Genomic DNA, 26983 nt, shown 5'->3' on the forward strand with positions numbered 1-26983 from the left:
AATGCCAAAGACAGAGACAATTCTTTTGGTTTATTTTTTTTTATTCCGCCATTAGAAAGATGCATGCTTGCTGAAGAGGCACCACCGTTGGAACAGAAAATTTGCCACGATTTTAATATTTTCCTTACTTTTAAGATAACGTCAAAATTAAAACTATCCGGTAGGGCGGTTGTATAAGGGTTGATCGTCAAAAACTGCACGAAAAAGCGTAACGTTGAAAAACACCAAACTTTTACAATTTTTTTCTCATTTTCTATAAAAGATAAAATTTCCAAATTTTCTTTACAATGTAGTGTAAATCCTCGTTTACTAGTTTATTTTTTTTTGCAACATTGTAGAGCTAACAGATTTTGTGAAAAATGTCGAAAATGGGCAAAAACGTCATTTTCAGAATTGTGTTCTTCTTGTTACCTTTTTTATAAACTGCGTAGCGCCTAAACGCGCCAACCGATTTTTATGAATGAGGTGTCATTTTATTAAGAATTTTATGTAGATGTGCCTTTTGGGGGTCTCGACGCTGTAAATTGAATGGGAGAGGAGTTACATCTATGTATGTAAGGCCCCATCTTAAAATATTATTGCTAATAACTCTGTAAATCTTGTCCCGATTTTAATCAAATTTGGCAGAATAAAGGGTTTAGAGCTTCCCCCACGTAACATAATAGCGCAATTCTGCTCTTATACCTATTAAGGGGAAGTATTGCAATCGTTTCAAATTATCGACGCATGAACCGATTTTCATTTATATAGAGTTTGAGAAGCCACGATAGCCGAACGGTTCGAAGCGCTGTCCGTAAAGCTAAGATGTACTGGATCACCTGGTCTTGGCCTTGGATTTTATTCAACGGCAAATATCAGAAAATGGTAGCGAAGTTTGATAGTTGCCTTCATCCATGACACCTGATTGGTAGTTGGACGTAAAGCCCTCCTGAAAATATGGGCATTATATTAATTACTTTTGTGAGCACGCAGCTTATGTTAATGAAAAAAATACTTTAGAACGAAGCAAGCCCTGGCATCTTTCAGAAAATGTTTCGGCTTCTCATAAATAATACTAAAAGATTTAAATTAAATTTTACCAAAACCAACTTTTTATTGAACAGTTATTTTCAATAAAAACAGAACTTCCATTTTTGTTGATTTCTTTTTCGCCCGGGAGGTATCAAGATATAGAAAACTGGCATAATTTGTGGATTCCATGATCTTACTACCATTATATGGTTTGTTGCAGGTAGCCCAGGAGAAGGATATGGCAGTCTTCTAGAACAACGTGAAGAAGAGAACCGAGCGGAAGTTGCTAGGCTGACAAATGAGATCAGAACATTGAAACTGCGAATATTGCAAATCACCACTTCACCTGAACATGGTAAGTGCGTATAACAGCTACATTATGTTTTACTTAATTAGTTCAATTTCAGGAATTCCTAAATACCAAAATTGAAGACGTCGAGGATATTATTGAGAATATTAGTTAATAGTAATGATCCGTAGAAGCCATGTAGTACCTACGAGGGTCGTTTAAAAAGTCCGTGCAGAAATAAAAACTACTTAATTTTTTGGGGTAAACCTTTTTTATTTTTCAACATAGTCTCCTTTTAGGCTTATACACTTCGTCCAACGCTGCTCTAGTTTGTTAATCCCTTCCGAATAATAGGATTTGTCCAAGTCTGAAAAATAGCCATTCGTTTCTGCAATCACCTCCTCGTTTGAATAAAATCTTTTTCCCGCCAGCCATTTCTTCATATTGGGGAATAGGGGGGATGTGAAACGAGTTGGAACCCTATTTCCATTAATTTTGCGACCACAACTGCTGAGGTGTGAGCTGGTGCGTTGTCGTGATGGAAAAGGACTTTTTTGTGGGCCAATCGTGGGCGTTTTTCTTGCAGCTCGGTTTTCAAATGGTCCAATAACGATGAATAATATGCACCTGTAATAGTTTTACCCTTTTCCAGATAGTCGATGAGGATTATTCCTTGCGAATCCCAAAAGACAGTCGCCATAATCTTTCCGGCCGAAGGAACGGTCTTCGCCTTTTTTGGCGCAGATTCCCCCTTGGTAACCCATTGTTTAGATTGTTCTTTGGTCTCAGGAGTGTAGTGATGTATCCATGTTTCATCCACAGTGACGAAACGACGCTTAAAGTCCTGCGGATTCTTCTGGAACAGCTGCAAACCGTCCTTGCAACACTTCACACGATTTCGTTTTTGGTCAAGCGTGAGCAATCGCGGCACCCATCTTGCGGATAGCTTTGTCATGTCCAAATGTTGATGCAAAATATTATGTACCCGTTCAATCGAGATGCCCTCTCATTCACGCACCTTCACTCTTCTGTCATCCATCACCATATCATGGATTTTATCAATGATTTCTGGAGTAGTAACCTCAACAGGGCGTCCAGAACGTTCAGCGTCACTTGTGCCCATATGGCCACTCCGAAAATTTTGAAACCACTTATAAACTGTTCTAATCGAAGGTGCAGAGTAACCATAATGTTTATCAAGCTTCTCTTTAGTCTCCTGAGGCGTTTTGCCTTTCATAAAGTAGTGTTTAATCAACACACGAAATTCTTTTTCGTCCATTTTTTGAAAATCACTCGACTTCCTCGATTCAAACGAATGCCAAACACAAAGAAATAGACCGATCTGGCTGAAACTTGGTGTGTGTTCTTCCAAGAGATGCTACTAACTAAACATAACCTCGATACGCGCCAGTAGTGCTATCTCTCTGACTTTGCACAGACTTTTCAAACGACCCTCGTAATTAAGTTTTTAACGAAGTTTATTATAAAAATTACAGCACTTTTAGTTCATACGAGCAGATAATCTAAATAAGCGTTTCCCAACCTTTTTTGGCTCTCCGTACCACTTGGTAGTACATCATGCTAAATTGTACCACTTCGTAAAAATGATAGTATTTCGTGAAATTTGTTATTCCGCGTGTGTTATTTTATAATTATTATCTTTATTTGTATAGAGATACAATCTATCTGCTACAAAGGAGTTTAAGTTCATGTTCACTTTATAAACTTTGTAAAGTGTAAGATCTTAGTTTTAAAACTTTTTTAAATCATTAAAAATTTCGTACATATTTTTCTCTTCAAAATTATCAATAAATTTACAAAGTTCTTCTGTAGGATTATTATATTTGTTTATATGGAGTAGGATTCCAAAACTTTCATAGACTGGACAGCTGATAAACAATTAATGTTTCCGGCTCGTTCTTATTACACATTAAACAATGATCTTTTGGTTTGATTGTATACTCGTAAATGACATTGATTTTAAATTTAATAGCATAAGGCCTACCCAATCTGATTTCAGAAAGATTGCTTATAACTTGAAAAGAAATCTAAATACATTTTGTAATAAATTTGGAGAATTCCAAAATACATATAACATATCAATTTATTTAAATCAGTTAAGTGCAAATGTTCCCTGTTTTATTATAGAAATATTAGGTTTGTAGTTATAACCATTCTAATGAGCCATTCTACTTCTAGAAAGGGGTTTGAAATCCAATTATCATTTGTGTTTTCGGGTTTTGGAAAATACTCCATAAAAGACAATTTTAATCCTGTTAAATGTGCTATTATATTTTCTCGTATATCTTGTGATATATATACCTTATTACTGTACATATTAACAACATTACTGTATAATACTATTAATTAAAATGATTGTTATGAATTATAGGGAAAAAACGTTTATATGATTTAATTTTTTTATGTTCGCCATTATTGATTATTTTTCGTGTACCACCAACCAGCAACTCGCCTATCACAGGTTGGGAAAAGCTGATCTAAATCAATCCAACACAAAAATTAATATTTTAACTATTTTCAAATCAATACTAACTATCGTTTGTTTGGACGTCTGGACTCTTATAATAAATTCTGGACGTCTTAGTTTAGGTGGTATTTACCAACGGTATACCCTAGAGAGAAATCATGGTACATTGAGTTTTAAAATCTCTAAACACAGAAAAGAAAAAAAGATACTGGCGTCAAAGCGAACAACTGAGGTCCTGGAAGATTGATAGTCATTCACTTAGCTGATTTAAATAGTTAGAAGTCCGGAAGTTATAGAGTTAGGAAGTTATAGTCATTGAGAAGTTAATTAATTAGTAAACAGTTGGTATCTATGTTTGGTTGAAATTTAGGCAATAAATTCTTGAAGTAAGGAATCTTCTAGAGAAGCTAACGTAGGTGGCCTGGCACGCTAGGAGTCCTCGGTTCTTTCCCACTAGGAGCGCGACACTTAGATAATATTTTTCTAAAAGCCTCTACCACTCATTTTTCCTTTGATGTTAACGTCCTTAAATTATAAAAAGAAATAAGAATAAGTTATATGGAGTGTTAACTGTTTGCACCTAATTTAATTTATTGACTTACAGAAACATTGCTGCCATTTCACGTGGCAACAATTTTATAAAAAAAGTGGCGTATTCATGATTAAATGAAAAAACAAAAATTTGCATTTTATTAAATTCTTTTAAGAGTAATGAAACATTTAGTGGAAAAAATAATAATCCAGACTCAGCTGGTTATATATAGCGGCGGTGCTTGGTTCTTTTTTTTATGAATTAGTTGTTTACTAACTCAGAACATGTACAAGAACTTAATTACAAAAACTCCTCACACCTAGCCATCAGGATGTTCAATTAATTTACTAACCAGGTATATTGTCATGGAAGAGAAGTGCAAGTTGAGTGGAGGCTTCGTCCAGGAATGGAGGAGATCAAGTTAATTAGTTAGATGTTGATTAGACAAGCTGCATTGTTAATAAAGCGCACAGTTAAAGAGGAGATTCTGATTCAATGCACGGCCTGGGATAGACCCCATCCTTTAGGTCCGAGGCAAATATTGTTCGCCCAACTGATTGATACTTCCTGAACTTCTACAGAAATGTAGCTTCTAGCCTTAGAAGGTTCAATTGAAATGTATTTATTTGATTTGATTTGAAATTCTACAACAACCTCAGATATAAGGCTGGTAATAAAGTGCATTAGCATATCGCATAGGTTACTGCAATGCTCCAAACAAAGCGGGGAAAGGGCAAATTATGTCTTTCCTTCCTCGTTGCACCTTGTAGCGGCACTGCATTGACATACTCGGTATACTGACTCGGATAGCCAGTATAGGCTTGACAGAAAGAAGATAAAGACTGGCAATAAGCCTTATGTATTGCTTGTTCACTGTGAAGGGCGTTTTAGCCTGAGATTTCGTGACTCTAAGCGAAGAAAACTCGTGCCTTCAATATACGAGATGAGGCTATTATAGAACTACGCATGTGCCAAATCCTAACGACAGCTGTGCAGCGTAAAGCCTTCACTTTCGATTGCAGCCTCTCACGTGTTTGTAGACAGACTACACATGTAGTAGAGCAACGAATTGTTGTGAAATGTCACATGAAACTGGGTAAAACCGCTACTGAAACTTATCTTTTATTAAAAGTAGTTTATAGCGATGAATGTTTATCACGTGCGCAAGTTTTTGAGTGGTTCAAGCGTTTCCAAGATGGCCGAGAAGACGTCGGAGATGATGACCGCCCGGGTCGCACTTCCACGTCCAAAACGGATGAAAATATCGATTATAATTAATCAACATTACTACCGTGAGGTGCTTGCTCAACTCCGTGAAACAGTAAGGAAAAAACGACCCGATTGGTGGAAGAACAAGTCATGGGTCTCACACTGCATTGTCTGTCAAGACGTTTCTATAGCCAAGTACAACATCCCAGTTTTAGGCCATCCGCCTTATTCGCCTGACCTGGCCCCATGTGACTTTTATCTGTTCTCCAAAGTCAAATCTGTATTAAACGGAATACGATTTCAGTCCGTTGAAACTGTGAAAGAAAAAGCACGCGTCATGAAGGAACTGACAGAAAAAGACTTCCAGCACTGTTTCCAACAATGGTAAATTCGCATGGAGCGTTGTAGGGATAGGGTAGGGGTGTATATTGAAGGTGATAATAACTAAATATGTATAAATTTAAAATAAAATGTTTTACAGCAATAGTCTCGTTATTTAATAGCCACACCTCGTACACTCGAATAAAACAGTTATACTCACATATTAACAGAAACACAGCGCTCAAACATTCCTGTACAGTACTACTCTACAAGACATACATAAAACTCTTTAAACATATGCCTGATTGTATGATTGTAATAACATAAATAATTCTGAATAGATCATTTTATACAACAAACAAAAAACTATGTACAATGTTAACATTTTGTCTGAATTCAGATTCAGGTATGAAGAGAGTGCCAAATCACCTATAGTTCTTTTTATATTTAAGACAAATTACTAGCAAAGAAGAGCAAAACATCCTTAGAAATCAAATTTTGATCTCCTCTATGATAATAATTAACTGCAGGACAAAAGTTTTAGTGTAGACGGATGGTGTAGAGAAGGTAGTTAGGTGAACAAGGTTGGGCATTAGTCCTGATGTCAGAGTAAACAAGACCCTTTCACCTTCAGAGGTTTACATCCTAATTATGTCTTAATGAGATACTAGATCTAATTAGGGCCAGCAGTCATTTTCACTTATTCAAATATTAACATCATTTCTGGTGACAAACATATTGATGATCTAGTCAGCACAAGTTTGCCGGCTTTGACATTATGTAAACGTAATATCTCGCTTTATTAATCTTTCGAGGGAACGTACAGAACTACATACTATATATATATGTACATACAAAGCTTAAAAAAAAGAAGTGAAAACCGTACTCTCATTTCATCTGTATTTTTTTTTAGAACCAGCTGATGGATGGTTGGTTGTTAGCGAGCGCCATTGTTAGGCGCTTCAGCCATTGGACCGACTGAAATGAAAAAAATGACGAAAAAGAAATGCCTGTCTGGCTAATTTTGTCTTTTTTTTCCTTTTTCAAATAAAAGCAGTTCCAGTGGGAACTGACATTCAGTATTCATCTAACTTGAAATATTTTGATATGGCGGGAGCAAAGGCTACATTTCTGTTATGTCGGCTTTGTGGGCAAACTTTACCATAATCTATATTTAGAAACTCTATTTATTTTATTTTTCATTTCAAGCGCTACGGAAACGACTGCACAGACGTATACTTTACTGTAACTTCATTTTATTATTCATTAGATAAAATCCAAGACCTAGACCAGGAATCGAATCCAATACCCCTCACAACATATTAGCTTTGCGGGCCACGCCTTTAACCACTCGGCTACAGTTAAGAAACAATAAAAATTAAATAAATTCAACTCAACGCAAGCTTGCGTTGAAATGATTTTGTAAAATATTGGAAATGGATGGATCCAGATTACCTCGTATTTGTTATTATGGGCCATTACCATATATTTCGACTCTTCACCGTCTAATAAGCAATTAAGTTCAACTGGGTAACCCAAAGTACAGAAATTTTTATAAATGTTGGTTACAACCATCTCTGAGCGAAATGCAGGACCTCTATGTAATTCGTAAAAATTTAAATACACTTTTGTCACCCTATGAAGCCAATTTACACTACACTGACGTAGCCAGACTATACTCCTCAAATTACAGTATTTATTATAGAAATATTCCTTTAAATACAGTGCAACCCCGATTAACCAGCCCCGGGATTCGGATTAACCGGGATCATGTTGAGTCATCATAAGAACACCTGGATCGGCGCCCGAAACAAAAGTTAATTTTCGGTGGCGACAGGAAAATTTGTTGTCTTCCAATGTAACATAATTGTAGGCGTGGCAGCAACTCTTTTATACCTGATTTTCTTGAAGGGTCTTTATTTTTTTCACGATAAGGACATTCTAATCAGTGACAAAGTTGTGCTTTTTAAATTGCGTACACTCATCAGAGAGTGGTCATTTGATAGAAAAAAGCAAACAACACTTGAAAAGTATTTTTCAAAAAGTTGAACGGCAAAAAATGGAAAAAAAAATTAAAAAAAGAAGGAAAAGAGAAAAAAATTCAAAAAAAAATAATACGTATGTAAAAAATAAAAAAAAAAGGTTTGCCGTCTAAGATAGGAGTTGATCTCTGGGACGAAACAGTAATGTATTACTGTGTAATACTGGGTATTCGGTTTAACCGGGATTTCAGTTTTCCGAGGTGGGTATAGCCGGAGCTCAGCCCGGTTAATCGAGGTTCTACTGTACTTGGGATGTTCAAAATGATATTTTACTCTCCCTACCATTTCCTGTAACTAGTATATTGTTCCAACTTAGAACTTGCAGTAATTTCTCCATTAAAATCGTTCACAAAGCAATAGCCTACTTAATAAATCCTAACCAGCTCTGTACTCTTTGTAACCTCCATGAAAATGAAGATTTATTTCATTTATTTATTACCTGTCTGGTTTATGTATGTATTAGATTAAAATATCTACCTCAACTATCTATTCCTGCCACTATTAGCAGAGAGGAACAACTATTTAATTTACCGTCACCGCAATCAACATCTCACTGTCCAAATATTTACAATTATACCATAATCTTATTAATGTTGCGCTCATCCATGTTTTAATAATTGCTAATATATATATATATATATATATTTTAATATCCTTTTATTGAAATTTACACCTGTACTTACAGGGTACAATAAGTAAATGGATGAATTTATATAAAAAACGTGGCAGACGTGAATGACGGTCATCCAGTGATGGCCGCCATTAGTCACCCAGTTGGTCACGGGGGCCAGCGGCGCCTCAGCCGTCTTCGAGGATTGGAGGGTAGTGTAGTTGAAGACAAGTTTGCAGCTAAAGTGTTGGGATGAAATGAGAGTTTTTGATGAAAATTTTTATATCGGATTTTGGCAAGTTCGGAGATGAGTGGAATTTGGAGATCTGTATGTATAATACAGAATGGAGCGTCTACTATGCGGCGGAGTATTTAGATTGTAGGGTTTGCAGTCTATTGATGTTTGATTTCTGTAGCTGTTCCATAAAGTTCGAGTCCGTAAGTCCATATTGGTGCGAGAAGAGCTGTATAGAGTGGTCGTTTGTTCTGTAGTGAGAGTTTTGAGCGTTTGTCAAGTAGTCTGGCTAGAAGTATTTAACTGACAATTTAATTTAGAAGGCTATTTTTCATTTGTTATGATTATTTTTAAATTATGTAACTTATTATTTTATTATTATTTCTTGTTTAAGTTCGGTTTAATTTTTATCTTTTGTATTATTTATTTCTAAAATGCTTTCTGTATGCAACTCCTTCTGTACACCGGTTTGGTAAAAACAGAATACAAAAAATTATAAATTCAATTCGATTCGATAAACGTAAATTCGAAATCCTTTAAGTTAAATAGTTATTGGGTAGCCTACCAAGGAAAGGTTGTTCTGAGAAAGGTAGTTTGTAAAAATAGCTGATTTTCAGTAACTCCAAAATAACCTTCTCATTGCTGATGGCATTCTATCTACACTTTATTGACTCGATTTCTACAAAAAAATAAAACGTGACGTCAAATCAAACTACTGGCAAGTAATATCCTCACGTGGGATGAAGATAATTCTAAGTCAGCAAAGTCACGTATATAATTCACTAGTGTTCAATTTTTTGCTGAAGTCAACAACCGATTGATGTAGCCAAAAATCAAACTAGCACAAGATTACATTTACTGCTACCAACTTTTCTATTATTTCTCGTCCAATTGAAGACTTTTCAAGTTTTTTTGGTTTATCATGAGGGAGTTATGATTTAGCCCATTTCTGGTTATTTTTTTTTTTCAATAGATACCGCTTATTTTACCTATGAGGAAGAACGTGAAAATAAAGCAAACCATCAGTTTACACTGATACAATGTGTGCAGTGCTGTTTCATCTTCTTTCTGGCAGAAGATCCTCAAACTATCCACTACCTGAAATAAATTGCTAAAAACTTTATTCGATATGTACCACCTGTGCCTTTCAAATTTGGAATTTCATACGAGGTGTGGCTATTAAATAACGTGACTATTGCTGTAAAACATTTTATTTTAAATTTATACATATTTAGTTATTATCACCTTCAATATCCCCAATCCCTACAACGCTCCATGCGAATTTACCATTGTTCGAAACAGTGCTGGAAGTCTTTTTCTGTGAGCTCCTGCATGACGCGTGCCGCTTTTTCTTTCACAGCTTCAACTGGGACTGAAATCGTGTTCCTTTTAATGCAGATTTGACTTTCGGGGAACAGATAAAAATCACATGGGGTGAATAAGGCGGATGGCCTAAAACTGGGATGTTGTACTTGGCTAGAGAAACGTCTTGACAGACAATGCAGTGTGAGACGGAGCGTTGTCTTGATGGAGAACCCATGACTTGTTCTTCCACAAATCGGGTCGTTTTTTCCTTACTCTTTCACTGAGTTGAGCAAGCACCTCAGGGTAGTAATGTTGATTAATTATAATTCATATTTTCATCCGTTTTGGACGCGGAATGGCGAGCCTTCCTCAAACTATCCACTACCTGGATCATGTGTTTGATCAATGTACAATGGCTCGAGCAAACGCGTACGATCAACCTAATTGCCAGGTGGCCTTGCTGGAGTAATGTGTAGTAAGTTATTCGAGTAACTACTACCTGATACAACGTTTTAGCCTGTCTCTAGCCTGGGGTGTCCTTCGACTTGTTATGCCCCATTTTCTGTTGATTCGACAAGGCATTTGAGCTCATAATTAAACGAAATAAATGAAACTTCTCTTCTTAAAATCGTTAAATAAGTTTTAAATACAATAATAATTAATAGTTCAAAATCTAGTTATAAGAAGATTTATTGTTTTATATTTATAATAATTTATTTCTTTGAATCTTTAAGAAAAGTGACTATGGACCCTAAGTACTAAGGTAATTCAGAACATGAGCCTAGCCTGAGGAATTACATCCAGCCCTAAAGGGAATTATAATTATCTTTTTTGCTTCTTTCTCTCGAGGCCTTAAACTAGCGTCCCTAATTACAACTTTACAATCCTCCACTAAATTCTCTTTTACTTCTCTCTATCTAGGACAGGCAATGTTGTTCTTTAAAATACAACCTTCTACAACCAATAGCCTCTCTCTTACCTAGAGAATTTCTCACGCCTTCGCCAAACTCTGCTCACTGCGGCGCCTTTGCTGCCCAGATTTACTTTCCCTTCACAAATACTAGTAACCAAACACAATGCCTACAACACCTAAAGTATAGCACTGAGAACTCCTTGCAATAATTTCTCAACTGGCTAAACATCCCAAACATTTTCCCAAGTAAAACGCTTTTTCTTTTAGATAGTTTTTATTGCTTTTTAGCAAAATACAACCATTTCTTCTTCTTTTTAAATAAAGTACACGGCCAAACCGGTTAGCTGTATTTCTAGAACTTAAATGGTCCTTATTTTCAAATTACACATTGAGAATTATTAATCAATTATCTGTAATTTTCTTAATCAATCATTCATTTTTTCCTTTAATTACTTATTGATTGGAACCCCCGCACTAGACTTAAAAGAACAGAACTGAACAGACGCTATCGACTACTTAAAAAACTCTTAGACGATAGATCAAAACTCTGTCTGGACAACAAAAGACTGATTTATACTTCTATTTTGAAACCCATCTGGGCGTATGGAATAGAGCTGTGGGGTTCAACCAAACGCTCCAATCTCCAAAGAATTCAATCGCTACAATCTAAAATACTTCCAACTATCGTAAACGCTCCATTTTATGTCTCCAACCTGACTATACACACTGTGACCTTAACATTCCTTTTGTCACACAAGTTGCTAAAACACGATACAGAAAACTCCACTTCAGCCTGCAATCTCATATAAATCCTCTAGGCTCAAAATCTTTCTTCTAGAACTCTTCCTGACAACCCGACAAGACGTCTTAAACGACAGTGGCCTCGTGATCTCCTCTCAAGTGAAGAGAGTGAATAAGTAATGTTTTGGAGTGTTACCACTGGGTAGCTTCTCCACTCGTCTACTTCTACTGTTCACTGCTATCACTGTTACTTATAGCGCTAACGCGCTGATTGTACCAAAATAAACGCAAAAAAAAAAAAATTACTTATTGAGAGTTTGTGTTGTGTTAACATTGTTTATATTCACTTAATTTTTATTAGTAATTTTTTATTTTTTACGTCATTTGAGTCTGAGTAGGAACAAAATACAAAGTCTAGCGTTAAACACTCGAACGACATTAACTTAAGAGTTAAGCAGTCACCTCATAAATATTGTTTTCCAATTGATAAATAAAATTATTGGCTGATTTATGGACGGGTCCAATTTGTAAAATTACTTCTTAAGTAACTCTCAGATGATGACGTGCCTTAAATATAAAAATAAAATTATCTGCGATTATTGGAGCCCGGAGCCTTTTACAGTTCACTACCGGCCTTCGGCAGGCCATTGTTTTCTAATGGCAGACAACACATCCATAAAGGATAGTAAGCTGCAAGGAGCCAGAAGAAAGTCTAAAGATTGATAGCTGCCAGATTCGAACCCAGGATCTCTGCGCAGAAATTCTGTGCACTAACTGCTGAGCTAATCCCTTCCCTTAACCTGTTAAGTAGAAATAGAAAAGAAATTTATTATTTTGGGACAATTGTCCCCTAAGAATAAACACAGGAACAAATAGAAGCCTTAACAATTTGGCCTGTGTTTAAAAGAAAATAAATAAATAAATAAATAAGTATTTACAAAAAGTGAAAATCAAAAAAACAGCAGAAATTAAGGAAATAAATTAAAACAATTAAAATTTCGGAGGAAGCTGAATAGAAAGTAGATAACTGAATAGACGGGATTTAAAGATAGATAGGGTAGGAGCATGGCGGACAGATGAAGACAAGGAGTTCCAGAGAGAGGTAGCACGTATTAGGAAGGACTTGTCAAAGGATGAGGTACGGTGTGAGGGAATATAGAGATCAGTTGAGCGAGATCTAGTATTACGGGAATGGATCGAGGATTTAAACTTAACGAGTTGGAAAAATATAGGATGTTCTTTGAGACTGGATGACTTGGAATAGGAAGGAAGCCAAAAATTATTGGCGGCGATAGACAGGAAAAAGCCACTTCAACTCATCGTAGCAGTGCGAAATGCGAGAGTCTCTGGAAATGCTGAAAATAAATCTTATGAAGCAGTTCATGAGGCGCTTGAGCTTAGCTTCAATATCACCAGAAAGACCGCCATACACTAAACAACCATAGTCGAAATGGGGGAATATAATAGAGGAAACTAGGAGTTGCCGGGTCTTAATTGGAAAAAGGTGACGGTAACTATTAAACTGCTTAAGGATATGGATGGAACGATGAGAGATTTGGGAAACATGGTTTTTCCAGGATAGGTTTTGATCGAAAGTGATACCAAGGTTTTTCACAGAGGAACAATATTTTATTGGGGTATTGTAAAGGAAAAGATTAGGAAGAGGAGCCAATGATTTAAGGAGTGGGTTGGAGCCAATAACGTGTTAAGACGCGTATGAACGTCAAACTAAATCTCTGTTACAGTGCGTTCGACGTGTATACTCGTTGTGAAAAATATAAAATTGCCATTAACTATAAAAACTCGAAATTTTAATAAAATACAATAAGAATATTATTTGGTGGGATGTTTCCTTTATCTTACCAATAGAACTGCGGTGGGAGTCAGCCAAATGATAAGTGGTTGGTACATGTTTGATCTCCACATTAGAGATTGGGAATTACGCACACAAATTGAAGCTCTCAGCCCTTGTGCAATGCCGTTTTTACCTTAGATAGAGGTTCAGACCTCAGTTCTAGCATGATTTCATGATTAGGCAATGCATACGAGAAGCGGTGCAAGATTTTGAATGAGCACAGAATGCTCTGGTAATCTCAAGCCCCAAGAGATTGCGGAAAAAGTGCTTGCAGTGACTATTACAGACGTTGTAAACTTTTGGTTGTTTTTACCCCGTTCGACGTGTATACTACGTCATTCTCTGATTTTAATTCCGCACACTGTGGGGGGTTTTTTACTCTAAATTCCGCGCTTCACTGGTTAAATGGACTTAAAGAAAGGCTTAATTATAGCAAAGTTTAGCTGTTTTGATTGGGTTAGATTTAAATTTTTGGAATTGTGTCCATGCCGGAAGAAATCACCGCTTTTCTATTCTCAAAAAAAAAACTCTCTAATGATGTGACAATCTCTGTTGCAAAGAGCGGCTTGGGATGGCAGAATTACAAGACAAGGACTCTTTTAGGATAGAAATAAATAAGCAAATTAAGTGTGATATAAATGAAATTTACTATAACTGTTATTACTACAATTGGGGTAAATTGTTAAGTTGTTGGGTCTATACAATTTTAGAGAAGGCAAATGTAATTGGGTCAGTTTGAGAATTACATTTCAGTTCTATGGTAACCATTTAAATGGGAATATTGACATTGGTTCACCAATAATTGGAGTTGCTTCATTTATTTTTAACCAAAGATCTCTTTAACCCCCAAGCTCCTGACGAATTTATTCGTATACATCAAGTGGTTCACTTGTTGTAGAATTAGTGCAGTACAAATAAATACAAGTTATCCAAATAAAAATTAAAGATATGAGTTGACAAAAATAGTAAAGTGGACAATAACAAAAAATGATTTCTTTCAAATACAATGTTCATCAAGACGAATTTTAAACTAAATGCAAGTCAAAAAGAAAACGTTCAAATGTTTAATCTCAAGAAATTTTAATACTTAAAAGTGATAAGCTTGTTTTTGAAAATAAACTTCTACAGCAACAGTGGTTACATAGGTTTCGATACAATTTACATTACTAGATAGATTTTTTGTTACTTATTAGCAGTTTACATTCAATGTTATTACTTTATTGCTAAATATTGGCGACAGAACAACCCCAATTTTAGGACATCAGCGCAATATAATTTTAGAACCCAAACTGAATATTTAAATTTCAGAAAAGACATCTTTATAAAGAAATAATGAATTAGGAACATAAACAGACGTTTAGAAATATAAATTACATGGGAAAAAAAAGAAGAGAAAATATAGCAGCCATAATTCAAATGTAGGCACAAACAGGTACAACGTGAAGTGGTTCTTAGAATAAATGGAGGTATTTCAAAGTAATGGAAACTGTACAGCAAGAAGGAAACCACGGGAACAATAGTATGCTTACTTCAGCGCAGTCAGCAGCATGTTATCCGCTATGCATTGTAAGAAATAGTACGCTTTTGAGGACTTATACTTTTGAATTTTTTTAAAACATTATTATGTTTATTCCATGTTTAACTTGAGTCATTTATTTTCATATGTTAGAATTAAAATAATATTTTAAACCAGTATCTCTGTTATTACGTATTATACAGGGTGATCCATTTAAAACGCACCAATCGCTAATAACTTTTTGGAAAGCATAATTTCGAAAAAACCCACGAAGTAAACTATATGTTTTTTTGGCTAATCTAAAGAATAGCTCCCCGGAGGCGTGGCCTGTTTATTTTTAGGGGGTGGGAAGTACAGCGCACCTACCTGTGAAAATTTAAACTACTTCCCGCCAATGAACTGTTTCGGATTGTGCGAATTTCGTAACTCTTATGTTTCGCGCGCATGCGCAGTACACTTACTGCCTAGCAACTGCTTCCTGTTTAATGTATTAATAGTTCCCGCGAGTGCTTTGTATGTGACCTGAGGTGCCGTTTTTTTGTAACTTTATGAGTATGAGCGTTTTAAATTTGCAGTTTTTTTTTTAAATTAAAGCATGAGTGTAGTTCCATAAAAAGGCAGCTCCCAAGAAGGACCGCCACTGGCCAGTTTGACTCCTACTTAGCGGAGTATATGTGACATAGGAGTCATTCTTCCAGTGGCGACCTTATGAGAGATTATCTGGACGGAGTTCGACAGGTATACCCTCCTCAGGAAAAGAACTCCACAGAATAAGGTAAGTTTCTTTTGTGTTGTTCTGTGTAATTATTGTAATGAATCTTGTGACACAAATTAAAAAATTGAGGGTGATTAGGTAGGTTAGGAGGGGGGTATTAAGAAAAAAGTCAGGGGTGTGGGGGGCGAAGCCCCCATTAAGAAATAAATAAATAATTCGAAGTGATTCTGATTCGCTGTTACCATATAACCCGCTAGATTTAAGTGTAAATATAAAATAAAGAAATAGTTTTATATTTATATTTGAATATGGCGGGTTCTATAGTAACAGCGAATCAGAATCACTTCGAATTAGGCCACGCCTCCGGGGAGCTATTCTAAAGATTTACCGTTTTTTTTAGTCTAGTTTTCAAATTTTTCATCCCTGATGATTTATCTTCATTTTTGTCAGACTTACGGCCAAAAACCCGATGCAAGACTTCTTTAAATGTGATTACGGTAAGAATATCTTGCTAGGGTGTTGGTCTAATGATCAAGAGCGTGGCTTTGTAAGTGAGAGATCACCAGTTCGAATCCCGCGTATGCAGTTATTCATAATACTTAATACATTATAATACTTTTTTAAATAAAATGTATGCATTCGCAGAATTCGAACTAGGGGTCTTCCACTTACAAAACCATGCTCATGATCACTAGACCAACACCCGCCCTTCCCTGGCAAGATATTCTTACCGCAATCATTGGTGAAGAAGTCTTGCATACGGGGAACATTAAAATGATGTGATGGTTGCTTTTATTTGATGATAAAACCAATTTATTCTGACTCACCCATAACCATTACATTACACTAAATTTTTAAAATCTTTAATTATTATTACCTTTGTTCTTTGCGTCACAAATAACATTTTTGTAGTGAGAGGACCTCCCAAAACGTGTATTTCTGGTGAAAAATTAATATTGAAAACCGTTCACGAGTTGATAAAATAGTAACTTTAATCTTAAATATCTCAACAAATATTAGGGAAATCGAAACGGGGTTAACGTCATTTTTCACAATTTCTTATGTAGTTTTCACAATCATTGTCAAAACCAGTGGTCCTTATGAAACCCCAATCGGGTTCTTGGCCGTAACTCCGCCAAAAATAAAGATACAGCATCGGGGGTGGAAAATTTGAAAACTAGACAAAAAAAAACATATAGTTTACTTCGTGGGTTTTTTACAAATTCCGCTTTCCTAAAAAGTTATTTGCGATTGGTGCGTTTTAAATGGATCACCCTGTATATTTTCATTGAACTGCAATTAATTGCTTAAATAAGAACGATCACTATTGTTTGAACAATTTTTCATTAAAAATGAATTCAACGGTGAATCATTGGCTCAGATTTTACTCTAAAATTTAACCTTTCCTCAATGAGAATTAATTGTAGGGCAATGTTATCACACCGTAACTACTCTGCGCTCCATTACAGCAACTAAATGACTAAATATTTAAATATTGAAAACGAAACTAACTTCTAAACAAATTTAGCCAACTTGAAAACAAATTTTGAAGAGTTTAGCCGGTAGTTTGATGTTCCAAAGTAATAGCAGTTACCTACTTCAGCCCTTTCTAGCTGAGAAACTCTGCCTCAAGTTACCCAGGAGGAAAAGTTTCTTTCAACGTTATTAATGATTCCTAACTTCTAATATTATCAAATAACTGAAAACAGTCTATTTTTAGTCATTATTCGACAATTCTTCTTGTTAGTCTACAAATTTGGCATTGTCATAAAATGATTAACTAGACTCATTAAAAATATAGGTCCTCCAGCCTGAAATCTCCTTTTGTACATTTCTTTATATATATTTTTAAATTGCAAATAAACTAATCAAAATCAAAATCATTATAAGGGTAATTTTTTTGCAGCATCCATCCAACATGCAAGATCCAACAGATTACAAGAAAAAAGTTACCAAAAATGAGCAAAAACGGCAATTTCAAAAAATGTTTTTGTTCTTGTTCTTCATACATTCATTTTCATGTAAGAGGTGTTAATCGATTCGGACTTTAACCTCTTTTGGGGCTCTCGACGCTGTAAACTGAATGGCCAGAGGAGTTAGCCCCATTTATGTAAGGCCACCTCCAAAATTATTATTACAAATAACTCCGTAAGCCCGATTTTGACGAAATTTGGCAGGAGAAAGGTTAGAGCTCCCCTACGTTGACGAACTGCTCTTAAACCAGATCATTTCATCTGATCGTCGCATCAATCGATTTTCGAAAATGAAGAGTCATTTGATTAAAATTTTATGTAAACATCCATTTTAGACGTCACGACGCTGGGCATCTTTAGGTGGGGAGTTCACCCCTCACACAAGTAAGGCGCTCTCTAAATCTAATATTACTAATATTTCTATAAAACTTAGTCCGATTTTGAAAAAATTTGGGTGGTTTTATATTGGAATAGAGTGTTTCTTTAATTGTAAAAGAAAACAGTGACGATTTCGAATTACCTTTTGCCTCGACTTGTAGCCAAAATTTTGACTTTACCATCATATTCATGATTCAAGTCTGTAACGGAATAGTAGGGCGATACGTGTGTCTCATTCTACATCATATAGTGATGGCGTGCTGGCTACACTCAGTTATGATGTAGGAGAAGAATCGGTGCAATAAAGTGGTATTTTCTAACTTTATAAATGTAATAAGACCTTTCATTTTATTAAAGGGGCTGTTTAGCGGTAACCATTAAATAATCAGACCTGCGAAGCTAATATGTATTGTGGTACTGGGTTCGATTCCCGGTCTTAGGCCTTGGATTTTATTTAATGGTTAATAAGAGAAAATTACAATCAAGTATATTTGCTAGTCGCCTCCGTCCACGACACCTAATTGGTAGTTGGACGTTAAGCCCCGCCTGAAAAAATAGGCGATTACTTTACTTTACTTTTTTAAATAATCAACCTTTCCCTTAAGAAAGTGTCCTTATTACAATTTTTCGCATGAATAATGAGTGAACCAACTTACAAGAATATTCTATATAGCTATTATAAGTAGCTATTATATATAACTATTCTATTAGCAGCTCTTGATAAAGTTTGATAAGTAGTATTATACGTTATAAAAGAGATTGTGGTTACAGAAGCTTAGATTTCCTATCAATAATCATTGTTATCAAAATTATCTGTCTGGAAATCTTGAATGTTGATCTCCTAGTAAAGATTCAAGATTTGACTGTACTCCGAATAGAGAGTAACAAGCCCTTTCATAAGCCCGAAATATCTATCTAGTAAAGTATAACATTAGTCTGGATTATATTAGTAATTATGGCCAGCTTATTGGTGATTATAAGCTAGGCTAACACTTGAACTTACTTCTTAAGGGATAGTATATTGAAAGAGGAATGCAGGCCCTACCACTTCAGCATGAAACCTCCTTCATGCCCTCAGCTTATGTACGGGTCTTAGTAAAGAGAAATTGTGATTGAGAGAGAACTTAAAGCTTTAATCTTGAGAAGAGCCATTCTCAAGATTACGCTAGATAGTTTAAGGATATCTAACTTGATGAGCTTCTGGCCTATGTAGAGATACTATTCAACTGGGTTCTTATTGTGGAACTTAATAATATAAGTAATTAATATTGTAAGTTTATTTCACTTGATTTTCAAGTTTGCTTCAAATATTAATTTAATTTTGTTCGTTTATTGTAAAACTCGGTACTGCTTCTGTGATTCAGCGCTTTCCATCAAAAGGTACATCAATTCCTCTACTATCCCGTTCCTTTTTGATTGGATGCTCTAGTAGTAATTTTAATTAACTTTAATGAAGTTTCTGAATACTTTACAGTGAAATAGTAACGAGTTTAGAGACATTGTTTGTTCGGCTACTAAATTTGTGTTAAACTCTCTTGAAAGAATTTGTTATTCAATTACCTTATTCCCTGTTTTTGTCCATCAGATGATTCTAGTCACCGCCTTACATGTTAAAAGCTGTGCCGGATGGATTGAGAGAGGTTACTGTGTTAGGTTGTCGTGTTAATTTTCTTGTGGATTTTATTTTTTTGCCAAACTAAGTCTGCCCGAAGTAAGACTAGTTAGATGTTAAAAGCTCCAGTCTCTGGTACTCTTCGAAGCTCATGTTCTAGAATTTCTCTTACTTACTGCTGTAAATTTACCCGATGACTACTGCTTAAAAAATAAACCTTTTTCCCTCCAGTTATTCCCTTACCAGCTGGCGATGTTAACAGTTTAATTGGTTCAACTCGATAAACATCAGAATATAAAAGTAGAGAGCTAGTTTAAAGTGTATAATATAACCATCAGGTCCCTAGAGAGGAAATCTGGAATACGCTGAGAGTAATCCCTGAAGGGTACGGTTACTGGAACACACAGAACCGCAAGATTGTATACTCACAACTCACTACTTATTAACCAAGATACATCTCTAAAACTCATCCAGAAAGGATATCATCATTGCTGAGAGTGAATTAGCATCAGGGTGTAAGTTTCTATGGAGATAGATCTTCAATTGAACTCAGTAGTTAAGTGGCTAATCTTACGCACACCTTATAATTGATTAATTTTTACTGTTAAGTTCAGTAAAGCTAAATAAATAATAAAACTCAAAGGCGTCATGGTAGCCGAGCGGTTAGAGGCGAGGCCCGTAAAGTTAACAATGTGTTGTGGTACTGGGTTCGATTTCCGGTCTTAGGCCTTGGATTTTACTTCATGATAAATAAAAGAAATTTACAATAAAGTATGTTTGATATTCGCCTCCGTCCGCGACACTAATCGGTGATTGGACTTATTAAACCGCCTGAAAAAAATAGATAAAAATCAAAATCATATTATGTTAATGTCAGATTTTTCTATTTGAACGAAACTACACCGGTTTTTGTGATTTGTATCATCTTTTCAGTTGGCGCCAGTTCAAAAAAAGACCACAGAATTTAAAATTCAATTTTAAATCAGTTGAATAAAAGCCCAAGACTAAATTCCCCTCAAAAAGAACTTAGCACGTACATATTAAGGTTGTAAGTCTACAAAATTAAATAGAATTCAAATAGCTCTACTAAAATATAAACAGTAATTCTTCCTCAAAACATTCAAAAATTGTCAAAATACAAATAATTAGGCATTTAGAGAGGATTTTTTTTTGGCATTGGCTTCCGCCATACAGCCAGCATCGTCTAGGTGCTTATCACTAGAATATCACTCACTCTCCATTCTTACCTACAAATACATTCGCTTCACACATTCATCATTCTACTATATACTGCTATTTACATAAACTACTGCTAATGGATGGAGCAGCACTCTGTGCTCCTGCCATCCTTATAGCTTAACCAAAATTAAAATCACGTAATCCTTCTCTAAGCATTTTCTTCCATTCATTCTAATTCGGCTATAGCTTCTAAATACATTCATATTTCATTGCTAGCTCTGCTATCGACTTAAGCACATAAATGTTGGTGGAGAATATAATGTCTTCGTAGCGAAATGGTGCATCTAAATACCTGTATATATCGTCAAACATTCGTTTCCTTTCTACCACATAACGTGGACATATCATTATTACATGTTTGAAATCCTCCTCCTCATTGCAATCTACGCAAAGAGGAGAGGATCTTTTGTTGATCCTGTGTAGATACGATCCGCACACCGCGTGGTTCGCTCTCAGCCTGCTTATTGTCGTAACAACCCATTTATTAGTGACAGTTCCCTTAAACCATGGTTGTCTAGGTAACTGATCTGCCATAGTTTTATAGAATCTACCTTTTTTATCACCATTATTGTAATCTGTCTGCCATTTTTGTAGTGCTGCTTTTGCAATTATACCCTTGATATCGGTGTGTGGTAATTTATAATTAGCCATTTCCCCACTATTGGTGGCTTCCTTTGCAAGTGTATCAACAATTTCATTCTCTTTTATACCACAATGACCCCTTACCCACAAAAAAATTAATGCAGACTCCCTTCTCTTTAAAAATGGCAATAGTTTCTACAATCTCTGCGATAATGTGATTCATTCCTGTAGACTGGTCGTGTATATGTGATAATTTACACAACGCACTCTGGCTGTCACTAATAATGGTATATTTTTTCTCCGACAACGAATAAATATATTTTAAAGCCGTTAAAATAGCAATTAGCTCCGCTGTATAGATGGACGCCTCATCTTCTAATTTAATTATCGTAAAATAGTTCCGAACCGGATCATACACAGACTTTATTATTGATTTTGGACCCATCTGTAAATAAACGATATGAGCCCGGATAATGGGAAGAAATGTAATCTTCGAAGGCCGCGGTTCTCATGTTTTCCGGTACCTTTATCAAGTCGAAGGAAGTGTTAACACTTAATTCGCTCAATAAATGTTCGTATTTTAAGTTGTACACATCTAACTTATTATTCGAATATACCTTATCTCTAAAGGTAGAGATACTAATAAAACTTTCCGTGTAAATGGGGCCTTTCTTTTTTGTCCAATATTTGTGAGTGAGGACTTCGGTATTTAATTGGCTTATTTTGTTATAAATTATTCGGTTCGTGGCTAATTTTTTTAAGACATATCGATCGGACAGTACTTCTATTCTATAAGCGAGCGGTAATTCGCCAGCCTCTGCGTACATTACGTCCACAGGTGTGCTGTTCAATTTAGAGAGTTAACCCTAAGTTAAAATAAGGCTGTTAATCCACCTTTGCTCCATAAGTAAGGGGGAAAAAATTAGCCTCATTTCAGAAATTAGCGTTATTATAAAGTTGTATTATATCTAAAGATATTTATTCCAAAATAACATCTTTTAAGCCTTCTTCAAAGTTAAGTTATACTAGAAAACTTTATTGAAGATCTAAAGTTCTGACAAAAACTTAATCTAAACTTACTTGAGGTGAGTATGCAAATTGAAAAGTATATACAAAGTGTATAAAAGTATTTATAAAAAATGGTAAACAAATAGTCCCAATTATGTTAGTCCCCTGTTTTATGTTTTATCTGTTTTGGTAAGGTAAGCCTTCCACCTGGCGAAGTAACAGAATTATCTTTCAATTCGTTTAAGTTGGTATTTACTTTTATTTTGTCGTTTGACTTGAGTTGAGAGAAGCGAGTACCACTTACTGTAGAACACACCATAATCCTTGCAAAGAATGTATTCGTATTAAACACATTCAAATCAATTTCTAAAGTATTTTCACTTGTTTAGTTTAAACCTTTTTATTCGTTTAGTATTTTAGAGTTCAGGTTTATTCAGGTCTCAGTTTAAAGGTTGTTAGAAAATATAATCAAAATAAAAATTCATTTAAGCAATCGTATTGTTACTTCTGTATTTTTCTTTCTGTCTCAATTTTCCTTTCAATCCTATGTAGTTCATTTCTGAGCTCAGAAATTCCTAGTTTCAGAAGTCAAGTTCCTTATATTTTTTACGCTTTGTTTATATTGGCACCTTGGGACAAATCTAATCATACTTCACATCTCTGTTCCTTTTTACACATAAAAACGGTTTGAAGAAATAGAAATATCAATTTTTGGCTTAATGTCAGCATATAAAGTGCTTGAATTTACAGCTTTTCTCTCTCCAATATTAAGACTTTATCATTATTATTATTAATATTATTTTGTAGGTAAACCAGAATTGTTGTAGGATTTATTTTATTTGTATTTGCTATTATTAAATTCGAATGGTCGAATTGAGAAATATAATTGTAACAATTAAACCAAGAGATGTTAGAAAAACTGAAACGTTGGAACAGTCGGAAAAGTTAGGTTTATAGTGTTTGTAAAAGCTTTCATAGTTTGTTTCCTGGGAATTGAAAATTTTAGTGTATTTGTTTTCTTCAGTTTAGAAGATTTACAAAATGTAGAACAAGTTAATATTGTTACAGGTTTTCTCACAAGCTCAAAAGTAGTTCTGCTTTTTATATAAGATGGAAACTTTTAAAGAAAATGTAATATTAAATTATCTTCTCATTTAAAAATGGTTTTGCATTCCAAATGAAATAAAAATTCGTTTAAATACTTGATAGCTGGTAAATTGAGATCCAAATTACAGACATTTTATAAACTTCAGATTCGTAACGCTCACGGAAAAAAGTTTCCCAGCTGTAATTCACCTTAAACGCTGAGTAATTTTTTACTCATCGCTATATTCGCAGAGGATAGATATCTTATATTTTAAGAGAAGTACCAAAGGATCTCGTAGGAATTGCAAGGAATTCTTTATATTAGAATGGGGCAACCAATAATGCGAAACGATTTTACCTGGTATGCGTTGATGACCAAGAAAAGAGGCTGGGAAGATTGAAAAAGCTTCCATTTGGTAGATAACACAAACAAAGAGTAACAGATATAAGTTAATTTAATCATCAATAAAATAAACAGTTTATTGTAGACTAATTTTCATTAAGAGGTTATTGTACAATGGTGGCTGTAGTTGAACAGCCGTAGTTTGAGTTCGCTGAACTGACTGACAACTAGCGCTATTGTTCAGCTAAGTAAATACGGCCGGCAAATAAGTAATAATACAAGTTGCGCACACAGCACCTGTACTCGTCGGACCATTGTAATAAGTGGGAATTAGACAATGTTAAAAGTCAAATACCTCAGTAAGAACTTCCCATCGCATACTGATAAATAAACAGCTCCAGCAGACCATAAAATTTTGTTCGGTCCTTTAACTTTAAATGATTTTGCATTAACATGTTAATTCTTACCTACGTTTGTATATTTACCCATTTAAAAGTGATGACTGACCTACCATTATCCACATATTAAATAACTTAATAATGTTTTTTAATTCTAAGTCACTTTGATTTATTGCAATATTCAGAGTTCAGAGACGTTCATGTTGGCTTTTGGTTGTTTCCTTTCTTTTAACATCTTTACTTTATTTTCAATGTAAATCAATAGTATTCATAATCTTCTGATTCTGCTTTCATACAGCCGAGTGCCTGTATTATATTTTGAAATATTATCAACAGGTTCTACAGGCTTTTGAAAATGTTTTCAACTAATATTTTGAATAGAGATCCACGCCTTCTTCTATCCATTTTAAATCTAAATCTCAGATTAATTTTAATTAGTTAGAAATCAATTGATCTGAAATAAAAGTGACATGTTTACAATTAGCGGATTAAGTTTAAAGAAATTCGTTTAAGCCTTTATCAAAAATGTTTTGTAAAATTCAGATCAATATAAAAACACTTGCTGATTGATCAATGAACTCTTTTGATTATAAAAACAATTATTCACAGCCTTCTTGACTTTTTCAGAAATAGATTTTAGAATAAGTTTTTAGCCATTGAAACATTTCTCATGGGAAGTTGAATTAAGTGGAATGGATAGACTTCCGTTTTGTGTTGGTAAAATGCTGTGGCTGTAGAATTAAGGTGTGGCTATTAAATAACGAGACTATCGCTGTAAAACATTTTATTTTAAATTTATACATACTTAGTTATTATCTCCTTCAATATACACCTCTCCCCTATCCCTACAACGCTCCATGCGAATTTACCATTGTTCGAAACCGTGCTGGTAGTCTTTTTCAGTGAGCTCCTGCATGACGCGTGCCGCTTTTTCTTTCACAGTTTCACAGGACTGAAATCGGGTTCCTTTTAATGCAGATTTGACTTTCGGGGAACAGATAAAAGTCACTTGGGGCCAGGTCAGGCGAATAAGGCGGATGGCCTAAAACTGGGATGTTGTACTTGGCTATAGAAACGTCTTGACAGACAATGCAGTGTGAGCTGGAGCGTTGTCTTGATGGAGAACCCGTGACAATATTCTTCCACAAATCGGGTCGTTTTTTTCCTTACTCTTTCACGGAGTTGAGCAATGCACCTCACGGTAGTAATGTTGATTAATTATAATCGATATTTTCATCCGTTTTGGACATGGAAGAACGACCCGGGCGGTCATCATCTCCGACGTCTTCTCGGCCATCTTGGAAACGCTTGAAACACTCAAAAACTTGCGCAAGTGATAAACATTCATCGCCATAAACTTCTTTTAATAAAAGATAAGTTTCAGTAGCGGTTTTACCCAGTTTCATGTGAAATTTCACGACAATTCGTGGCTCTACTACATGTTTAGTATCATGTTTTCGGCAAAACGAAACTAACACCTCTTACCCAAACGACGGTTCCGGTCAGACAGATTTCTCTACAAACACTTGGAGACGCTGCAATCGAAAGAGAAGGCTTTACGGTGCACAGCTGTCGGTCATTAAGATTTGGCGCATGCATAGTTCTTCTGTAGCAGCATCAGTTTCGTTATTTAATAGATACCACTTGTATTTACAAATGAAGAACCTCTTTACTCAATAGATTTTTTCAATTTTCTATAAACTTTGTAATATAAGTACATTATACACTTAAAAAGCAATATTTAACTGTAGTTTTAATCATTTTTCTAGGAAATTTAAGTTTTAAGTGCAGTTCGCGGAGTAAACGTCTCTGAATGGTGTCATCTCAATGTAATCTTCGGTATCACAAACTTGTGGTGGTACTGGTTGGTAAGAACTAAACAATTCAGAATTTGGGCAAAATTTATGAATTAGAACCTTGAGAATACTAGTGATTGAAATGTTGATATCAGATTTTGTTTCTGGTGAAGATATTGTTTTCAATACTTAAAAATTCCGAAAAAATCCGAGTACTCTCTGGCACGGGCTGGTGTACCTCAAGGAAGTATTCTCGGACCGCTTCTCTATACTGTGTACACATCTGACCTACCAACTGACTCAAACACACTGCTCTGCACTTACGCTGACGATACTGCTATTCTCTCTTCTAACTCAGACGCCACTACAGCCTCCTCTCATCTACAATATCATCTAAACAAACTTGAACCCTGGGCCAAAAAGTGGAGAGTCAAATTTAATACTCAAAAGTGCGAACAGATAACTTTTACTCTGCGTCGTAATTCTTGTTCCACTTTAAATTTTAACTCAATTCCTCTTCCTTCTGCTAATTTAGTTCGCTACCTTGGGATGTACATCGACAAAAGACTAACGTGGAATCCGCACACTAAACTGAAAAGACTAAAACTCAACCGACGAAACAAATTACTGTTACGACTAATTGGCAGACAATCCAAACTACCACTGGAACATAAACGACTAATATACAACAGTGTACTTAAACCGATCTGGACTTACGGACTTGAGCTGTGGGGTTCAACCAAACATTCCAATTCACAAAGAATACAGTCCTTCCAATCAAAAATT

At 35.2% G+C, this 26983-nt stretch overlaps 1 protein-coding gene and 1 long non-coding RNA gene across 3 annotated transcripts in view; one reads left to right on the plus strand and one right to left on the minus strand.

Annotated features, from left to right (window-relative positions):
• The window catches only part of Csgalnact (Chondroitin sulfate N-acetylgalactosaminyltransferase), a 409289-nt gene that overhangs the window by 233633 nt on the left and 148673 nt on the right, over positions 1-26983 (plus strand). For both annotated transcript variants that reach the window (XM_074133944.1, XM_074133945.1), the window contains one exon: positions 1232-1366. In XM_074133944.1, the coding sequence (XP_073990045.1) occupies positions 1232-1366 (135 nt within the window). The remainder of the gene's footprint in view (positions 1-1231; positions 1367-26983) is intronic.
• The window catches only part of LOC141457254 (uncharacterized), a 306694-nt gene that overhangs the window by 201556 nt on the left and 78155 nt on the right, over positions 1-26983 (minus strand). The window lies entirely within an intron of this gene.

Source organism: Rhodnius prolixus, unplaced genomic scaffold (assembly GCF_049639745.1).
Source record: "Rhodnius prolixus isolate KJV_2025 unplaced genomic scaffold, Rpr scaffold_10, whole genome shotgun sequence".
Classification (NCBI taxonomy): domain Eukaryota; kingdom Metazoa; phylum Arthropoda; class Insecta; order Hemiptera; family Reduviidae; genus Rhodnius; species Rhodnius prolixus.